The sequence below is a fragment of the Mus pahari genome, chromosome 1, assembly GCF_900095145.1.
Source record: "Mus pahari chromosome 1, PAHARI_EIJ_v1.1, whole genome shotgun sequence".
Classification (NCBI taxonomy): domain Eukaryota; kingdom Metazoa; phylum Chordata; class Mammalia; order Rodentia; family Muridae; genus Mus; species Mus pahari.
This window is the reverse complement of record NC_034590.1, coordinates 122746479-122755549: the sequence shown is the minus strand read 5'-3', so window position 1 is coordinate 122755549 and position 9071 is coordinate 122746479. Positions and strand designations below refer to the sequence as shown.

Here is a 9071-nt window from a genome sequence, read left to right as displayed (position 1 = left end):
GTGCTGGGACTAAAGGCGTGCGCCACCACGCCTGGCTGTGCAAAGGTCTTAATGAGACATGAGGAATTATGATGATGGTGGGTCAGATTCATATTACCGGAGCCCCACGCAAAAAAAAAAAAAAAAAAAAAAAAAAAAAAAAAAAAAAAAAAAAAAAAAGAAAGGAAAGGATAGGAAGAGGAACTGATAAAGAAAGTAGCTTGCCACTTTTCTTCACACCCAGTGTTCTCCAGAATCCTGTGGGATTCTGTTTCTGGCATACTTCAGCTCACCTAGAAGAACAGTGCTGGCCTCAAAGTGGAGGGGTTAGTTCAAGGTTCCCTAGACTGGGGCAGGTGGCTGCTTTAAGTTGAAGCCGGCCCAGAAAACAGGCTGCTGTGGGAGTTGCAGCTCATGTCACCCTGACCTAGTAGGGAAGAGATGACACCTGATTCCTCCTGTTGGAGGTCCTTGGCTATAGGATCCAACCCAAGATAGCAGGCCTGCTCTTTAGGGCCCCAGTCATGATTATGACCCAGATACCTTAGGAACCAACCCATGTTTTCCGCATCTCCTACCAGTGGCAGGCAGGAACCATCTGGCTCTTGATTTGTGCCAAAGAGACGAAGATTCTCTCAGCTTGAGGCTCTTTCACTTGAACTGCCTGTCTTGCAACTCTACCTGACCTTGGGAGGGGCGTCAGGCAGCTGTTTCTGGTCCAGAAGCTACCCCAAATGTAGTATTTTTAGAAGTCTTTTTTTTTTTTTTTTTTTTTTTGGCGCTTTTTAGAATTTTTTTTTTTTTTTTTTTTTTTTTGGCGCCTTCTCTGCCCAAATGGTGGAACATCTTTCTTTTCCCTCTCTGCTATCCAGATGACTCTAGATTTGCAGCCAATTCCCCCAGTACTCTGGTAACAACAAATACTTCAAAACCTGGCTTCTCCACCACCTTAGAGCCTTGTCTCGGCCTCTGCTCAGAAGCCCTGAATCACAGAAACTCTCTGGAGCTGCAGGTGTCCTTTTGAGGCCGAGGTAGAATGGGATTTACTAGAGCCTTTTGATGGTTCTCCAGCAGTGTGGCCAAGAAATGGGCCTACAAACATTCTTCTTACCTACTCCTTACCTGCTTCAATAAGTTGGTGCTTGCTGAATCTTAACTCATGTGTGGCGTCGTGTTGTGGACGTGATCAGAGCACAAAGCACAAGGTGCTTGGGCAAGTTTTCCCCATAATTCCCAGAGATGGTTGGTGGATGTCAAGTGTGTTCTAGCTTATGGATAATCTGTTATGTGACTTTATAAGTAACTTCTAAATTAAACATAGTTCAGCAAAGAGGTTGTGGACCAAGAAGGAGTGCTCAGTAGATACATCTGAATTCATAACTTGGTTTTCTCATACACTGCCTATCTTTCCTTGATTTCATCATCGGGATGACAGTGCCTACTCGATGATACATATCTGTCAGACTGAGAAAAGTAGTGCATGCAAGACCAGTCCAGGGTCTTGCTTTTTATTCCTGATAATCTTTCGTTAAGGGCTGGCTGTTCCTGAACCCTTTGCTTATTTTGGCAATATGAAGTTGAAGTTATTCTGCATCAACAGTGTGATACAGTATACCAGCAGTTTGCTTGCACGTGTGCATGCGCACACACACACACAGCAGCTGGTTTTCATCTACCCTTTCTTGCTCAGTTCTCATGTATCTCTTATAATTTAATGCATGGGACATTACCTTTGTCAAAATCATCAGCCTTTTGCCTGGCTTCCTGCATCATCTCCAGAGGATAAAGGGTGAAAACAGCCCTTTCAAATATACCTTCCACTCCAATAGCTCCATTTTTAAGAAAGCTCTGTAGGTAGCCAAAGGATTGGAGAAAGTAGTTGCCAGGGGAACCAGCCATGCCTTCAAAGAGTTGGTACCGCTCAGGAGAATGGGTGACTACTGATTGAGTTGATTCCAATGGCCAAAGATTTTGTTGATCACACTTATATAATGAAAACTTCTAGGAAAATACAGATAAGACCAGGTTTAGAGAGCTTCCCGATCGCTAACATATGGTGGAGACCTTCTGAGGGTGATGTACCTAGATAGGGCATGGAAGCTCTGTACTTCTTCTTCCAGACCTTGTGCTACCATCTTTATAGCTGCTGTTCATCAGTATCCTTTATAATAAGTGTTTGTGCTTACAGTGGACATAAGCATTTCTCTGAACTCTTGACTCTCTTCAGCCCATTAATTGAACCTGACAGAGAGGTTGTAGGAACGTTGACTTACGGTCAGACAGAGCACAGATAAAATAAGCTAGGACTTGGTGAATGGCATCTAAAGTTGTAGACACAAGCCCTGCCTCTCATTGCTCGAAAGCCAATACTTGGGAGAGAAGAACTGGTGGGAAAGAAATCAGATTCATTCAGGGCCTGCCTCTGAGAAAATGGGGTTGTTGGCCTTAAGTCTCCATCTTATGGAATGCAGCTAGATAAAGAGGTTTGTAGAGAGGAAGGTATAGGGTGCGGGTGCTGCACGCTGAGTGGGGTGTTCTCACCTGGGGCATGCAGCCCCCCCCCCCTTTTTTCCCTTCTGTCCAAAATGTCATGATAGACCTTGACTTCAGCCTCCTGGGGCCAGTTCCTGTAGTTATTAGATGTATATTACTTGTCTGTAAGTTAGACATTTATATGTTTTGTATTAGCTGAAGCACAGAATTAAGGAACAAAGAAGAATGTTACACATCCTGATATAATCCAAAGTTCACCAGCTATTATGGATTCTATACATACAAAAATTATTTAAGCCAGTGATGGGGGCATATACCTTTAATCCCAGCACTAAGAGGCAGAGACAGGCGAATTTCTGAATTTGAGGCCAACCTGATCTGTAGAGTGAGTTCCAGGACACTCAGAGATACACAGAGAAAACCTGCCTCAAAAAAACGTAAAAAGGAGAAAAAAAGATTATTTAGTGATTGTCTGTCTGTCTGTCTGTCCTTTTAAGGATTGAACCCACGGCCATGCACATGGTAGGCAAGCCATGTGTCACTTAGCTACCTGCCCCCAGCAACAGTTGACATTTAATCACTATAGTACATCTTCTCGTCAGCGGTCAGCAATGTATCAGTGGGTAAAAGAATGGGAAATCACCCTGGAAAGGATAACCCCCTAAAGAAGGGTCACATTAATTAGGTGTGATCAACCAAATCCCTGGTTGTAGGAATTAACTCAGTCATTAGCCATCCTTCCTCCTCAGAGGTTAGGGATGAGAGTCTCAACCCTCTAAAGGCATGGCTGGTCCCCTTGGTAATTCCCTCCCTAATCCTGTGGTTATCTAGGGAGTGCTCTAAAAATGCTCTTATTGTCATGAAAGGCATGTTGGAAAGGGCTGTCTTTCACCCTTCATCTCTGAAGATGTTGCAGGAAGCCAGGCTAAAAGGCTAATTACTTTGATGAAGGTATCTTTACTCTTTCAGTGTATTATATGAAATGTGTGAGCTCTGATCCAGGAAGGGTAGGCAAAAACCAAACTGCTGGTTTGTGTGTGTGTGTGTGTTTAGGTATGTTTAGTGTGCTTATATGTATGTCTGTATGTATATTCTATATCATAACCAATGACACAGAATTACCTTAACTTCCCACTCCCAAATAGGCAAAGGGATATGACTCAATCTCCAGGTTGGTAGTGTCAGAACCAAGTTGAATTAGAAGATGTTCAGTGCAGAAGGGATTGCTTGCTTGCTGAGGATAAGAACAGAACAGAACACCTCGCACAGGTAGTCACTGAAATCTCATGTTGACTGTGGAGTAACAGTGGGGGAGAAACAAGAGTTTGGCCTTAGAATGGATCTCAACTTTAGAATTATTGAAGAGCTTGTCTCCATGACCAGGTCACACAGAGATAGTGCCATTAGAACCGGTGTGCTTAGACATGGACACTGACATGCCACTCTCAGGTGATGTCATTGAGCAGCCCCGGTTGTGATCCACTGAGTACTTTATCTCCCACCAAGGGCAGGATTTGGAAGCAGAGGCTTGGGTTGAAATCCTTCTAAGCCCAGTGACCTTGCACAAGTGCTTACCTGCAGTCTCTTTCTTCACTCACGTCTGTGCCCACAGGGGCTGGGGAGAAAAACCACCTTGCATAAAGGCCCCACAGAGATACTGTTGCAAATGCAGTCATTCTTGTGTCTCTGTTAACTTGTTTTTGGTTTTTTTTTTTTTTTTTTTNAGACAGGGTTTCTCTGTGTAGCCCTGACTGTCCTGGAACTCACTCTGTAGACCAGGCTGGCCTCGAACTCAGAAATCTGCCTGCCTCTGCCTCCCGAGTGCTGGGATTAAAGGTGTGCGCCACCACGCCTGGCCTCTGTTAACTTGTAAGTGCTTTACTTTATATTGGTGTACAAAGTGGTAATCCTACTTATTTGCTATTTTTAAGTTACTTTTCCCTATCATCTTGGGCTTAAGTACATTCTGGGCTTCTGAGGATGAAGCCTTTACAGACTTGAAAGTCATTCGTGTCCATGGTGCCTGAGATGTAGAGACAGGCCTTCGGAAGACTAGACTGCCGTGAGATCTTGGCTACTTAAAGGCACAGGGTAGTACTTGCTGGTGTATTGATCTGGGAGAGAATACAAAAGAGGACGCTGTAAATCAGATGGTTGTGCCAGCTTAGATTCCAGCTTGCGGTTCATCTTTTTTGGTAAACAGTGCATTTTAGGTTTGGCTGGGATGTCGGCCGTGGGCCAGGGGTGAAGAAGGGGGTAACAGATCAGCTGGGAGGGTAAATATGTCTATCGGTTCTGGCTCACTGCCTACCCTATGGCCCTGTCTTGGCAGACACAAACATGGCAGGCGCATACAGCATCCCGTTATGGAGCAGACATCTGTTCAAAGCTGTCCTGATGGTCCTCGTGGCCTTTCTCCTCGTCCACTTCACATCAGCCCAGTCTCATCGAGAGTTCGCCTCACCTGGTCAACAGAGGAAGGAGACCTCAGCTGATATTTTGACCCAGATTGGCCGATCACTGAAGGAGACGTTGGATACCTGGCTGGGGCCAGAGACCATGCATGTGATTTCAGAGGTAAGAAAGGTTGTGCCTGTGGTGGCTGTGTGCAGAAAGAGAAGGAGAGACATTGTTAATGCCACCTCACCTCACCACCACATCTGTTGTCCTAGTTGCTGCTGCGGAGAGAGAGCCCCACCTTCCACAAACACATCCTGGCACTTCTGCCTCTTGCAGACTAATTGCCTGGTTCTTGCCTTCCAGGCTTTTTGCACCACCCTATCTTTCTCCAGGCTTGGTCCATTTGGCCAGAAAGGCTACAAAATGAGCTACCCTTATAAGCTCATGTTGGTGGGTACCCACATCATCCGACTTGATCTGAGTCAGGCCTATCATCTTGAGCTGGCAGAGCATAGAGATCTGAGTCTCAAGTCTTCACCCGTAAAAGTGAGGTGGGGCTCATGAAGGGCCTATGGCAGGATCAGTTCTTCTACCCAGTGCCATTTCTAGTGTGGTGTCGCACCCTTCTGATAGTTTGTATCGGGCTGGAGAGATGGCTTAGTAGTTAAGAGCACTGACTGCTCTTCCAGAGATCCTCAATTCAATTCCCAACAAGTACATGGTGGCTCACAACCTTCTGTAATGGGTTCTGTAATGGCCTCTTCTGGTATGTCTGATAGTTCATACCAAAGTGCTAAGCCAATGGTTTATAAAATCCAGAATATAGGGCTGGAAAAATGTCTCAGTGGGTCAAGTGTTTACTATGTAAGCATGCAGACATGAATTCAGACCTTTAGAACATACGTAAAAACTGGGCATGGTGTGTATGTCTGTAGCCTTTAGCAGTGGAAAGTGGGGTGAGAAGACAGGAGCTTGCCGGCTGGCCAGACTAGCAAGCAGAAACTAGAGCTCCAGGTTCAATAAGTGACCCTGTCTCAAAAAATAGAGAGTCTGGAGAGGCAGCTCAGCAATTATGGAAGGTTACTGCTCTTGCAGAGGACCAGAGTTTGGTTCCCAGCAATGGTTCACAACCAATTGTAACTACAGCTCCAGGGGATCCAGCATCTGCTTCTGGCTTCTTTGGTTGCACCTCACCCCAACACTTATTCATACACAAACACACATAGACACATAAGTAAAAATGAACTCTTTTTTTAAAAAAAAGCAAATGGAGAATTGAGGAAGGCATCCTGATGTCAGTTTCCAGTCTCCACATGGTCCTGTGTAGGTACGTAGGCAGACACACACAAATCCATAATGTACTGTAGTTGGTTGACTTCTTTTCCCTCACATGTCCCAACCCTGCATGGACATTTTTTCACCTACCCTCATGATTCCCTTGGAGGCCTCCAGTTTTATAGGGTGACTACCTTAGGGATATGCTGATACCCACACAAGTGCACGTCCTGCTTCCTCCAAAGCAGCTCAGCTGACCAACTGATGTCTGTCTTAGATGTCCTGGATTCTGGGTCAGTGAGGAAATGTGTCAGAAGGGTCCCTTCACTGGACTCAGAGTCCACGGCCCTTTCCACCCAGACCCGTCTCCGCTGGGGAAGAAGCAGGTCAGAGGCTTCCCTGCCGGTGTTATCCAGGCTGTGTGTGAGGGCCAGGCAGAAGAGCCTGCTCCATGATGGCTTCGTCTTTTTCACAGACCCTGTTGCAGGTGATGTGGGCCATCTCATCAGCCATCTCTGTGGCCTGCTTTGCCCTGTCTGGGATTGCTGCCCAGTTGCTGAGTGCCCTGGGGCTGGATGGTGAGTAGAGGGAGTGAGAGATAGCCAGAGCTGTGCCTGACCTTGCTGTTGGGGGAGGGGGAGGCTATCTGTGTGGGGCTAGACAGCTGTTTGCCGATGTCCCCAGTGGTACAGTAGAAGGGGGGAGGCTAGAGAACCTTACCACCGTACAGAGGTTTACTTGTGTTAGACATCGTGCAAAGATGTACTGTCTCCTCTTTGGTTAACCACAGCCCATGGAGGCACACACACTGTTCTCCTATAATAAATAAAACTCCATTTCCACAAGAGCGGCAGTCTTCCAGGAGTTCCAAGCCAGAAGATTGGGATTCAAACCTGTTTCCCAAGCCTGTAAGGATGGGCTATGCCTTTGTAATTACGGCCGTAGGTCCCTTCTGCGTCACTCTTTCTTGCCCCTCTTTGCCCTTACCACATTGCTAGATTGCTGACTCTGTCCTTTTCCCTTTCAGGTGAACAACTCACCCAGGGTTTGAAGCTCAGCCCGAGCCAAGTCCAGACCCTTCTACTGTGGGGAGCAGCAGCACTCCTCATCTACTGGTTGCTGTCCCTGCTCCTAGGCTTGGTCTTGGCCTTGCTAGGGAGGATCCTGGGGGGTCTGAAGCTTGTCCTCTTTGTCGCTGGCTTTGTGGCCCTGGTGAGGTCTGTGCCCGACCCATCTACCCGGGCCTTGATGCTCTTGGCCTTGTTAACTCTCTTTGCCTTGCTGAGCCGGCTCACTGGCTCCAGGAGCTCAGGGAGCCACCTGGAAGCCAAGGTGAGAGGGCTGGAGCGCCAGATAGAAGAGCTTCGAGGAAGGCAGAGGCGAGCGGCCAAGATGCCCAGGAGCATGGAGGAAGAATGACAAGGGCGTCCCAAAGTGACACCCTCACTGTACCAAAGAGCTGAGCTGCTTCTGGGTCCTATGGCCCTCCTTGCAGCCCCCCTGCCCTTTCCTTGCCTTGTGTCGGAACCCTTCACATTTTACCCCTGTGCTAGCCCCTGGCTGAGAGGAGAGAACCTGCCCTCTGCTTCTCTGCCAGTGCTCAGTCAAGGGATGGCTCCCTGCCCTTTCTCTGCTCCCAGGAGGCCTGCCTCCCCCAGGGCAGGTTGGAGCCCTCAGCCTTGGCTTCTGCTCTCGGCCAGCACCCCAGCACCGCTGATCTCCGTGATGATTAACCTGCTGCTTCCTTACAAAAGGCCTGCCCAGGCTGAAGCTCCTGTGTGACCACCCCCAGCTCTTTTCTTCTACTCCCACGCACACTACCATCCCAAGTCCCTTGAGGCCCCCTCTGTCTTCCTCATTGCTCTGCAGTGGGCAGGGGCAGGAGATTGGAGACGTGAGGATAAAGGAGAGGAAAGGGTCTCTGGAGGCCTGTGCATCTATGCTCTGTTACAAGTGCCTTAACAGAAGTCAGCAACACCCTCCAGTTGCCCCTTGCCACACTGAATGTAGGAAAGTGTGCTGTGGCTACTTTGTGTTCAGAGTGAGCCCCTTGCAGAATCCCCACTCCAGCTAACAAAGCAATGACCCTGCCAGGGTCAAATCTCCCTTGGGGGTTTCAGGGACCTTGGAAAGGGCAGGAGGACCTGCTGTCTTGCAGTTTTACCCCTGTTCACTCTGCCATCCAGGAACAACCCTGTTGGTCAGTGTTGTGTCCCAGTAGCTGGGAAGGGCACGGCTTTGCCCTGATCTGTTCTGCAGGGCTAGGAGTGAGCCTGCCACTAACCCCTCTCCACCACTTGCTCACTCTTGGCCTTGGCCTTTAGGTCCCTGGTGGAGGGAGATGACCTGTGCCAGGTCCAGCACAAGATGTGAAGAATAAATGTCTATTCTTACTGAAGGTTTGATGTGGAATCATGGCTGCAGTGATATGTTTTTATCAGCGCTTGGTGGTTTTAAAGTGCATGCTATTTTATTATCTTCTTCTGAATAAAATGTATTTACTCAAAGTCTCTACTGCCAAACCCTCTTCTTTCTGGACTTCTAGCAGGAATCTTGGGAGGAAGGGAGGGCTCAGGAAGGCAGGATGTGTACCTGGTACCTTTCTCTCTAGGACCTTGGAGGGAGGCATGCACTCTCTTGGAAAGCTTGGAAAGCTCTGTTGGGGACTGAAGTTGCCCCTTCCTGCAGGGTGCTTATGTTGCTAGCCTGGGGAACCTGGAAAAACTGGCTTTCCCTCCCAGACTCAGGAATTTACTGCAATAAGGTTCTCACTGTGGCTCCAGGTGGTTCTGCTCTTTTGTGTAAGGCCCGGGCAAGTTTCTGTTTCTTCTTCCTCTTAAAGTTGCCATGGAGATGCCAGATCTGGACCTCTCCCAACACTACCTGGGGGCAAGGCTAGGCAGAACTGGGAGTCAGGACTCCCT

The 9071-nt window shown here is 47.9% G+C and overlaps 1 protein-coding gene across 2 annotated transcripts in view; it reads left to right on the top strand.

The window, feature by feature from the left end:
• Window positions 1-8654, top strand: part of Tmem109 (transmembrane protein 109) — an 11496-nt gene extending 2842 nt beyond the window's left edge. The window contains exons 2-4 of one of the 2 annotated variants that reach the window (XM_021205458.1): window positions 4805-5049; window positions 6623-6725; window positions 7175-8654. In XM_021205458.1, the coding sequence (XP_021061117.1) occupies window positions 4813-5049; window positions 6623-6725; window positions 7175-7566 (732 nt within the window). In that variant the 5' untranslated portion in view covers window positions 4805-4812 and the 3' untranslated portion in view covers window positions 7567-8654. The remainder of the gene's footprint in view (window positions 1-4804; window positions 5050-6622; window positions 6726-7174) is intronic. The other variant, XM_029532674.1, reaches the window with a different exon arrangement.
• The last annotated feature ends 417 nt before the right edge of the window (window positions 8655-9071 follow it).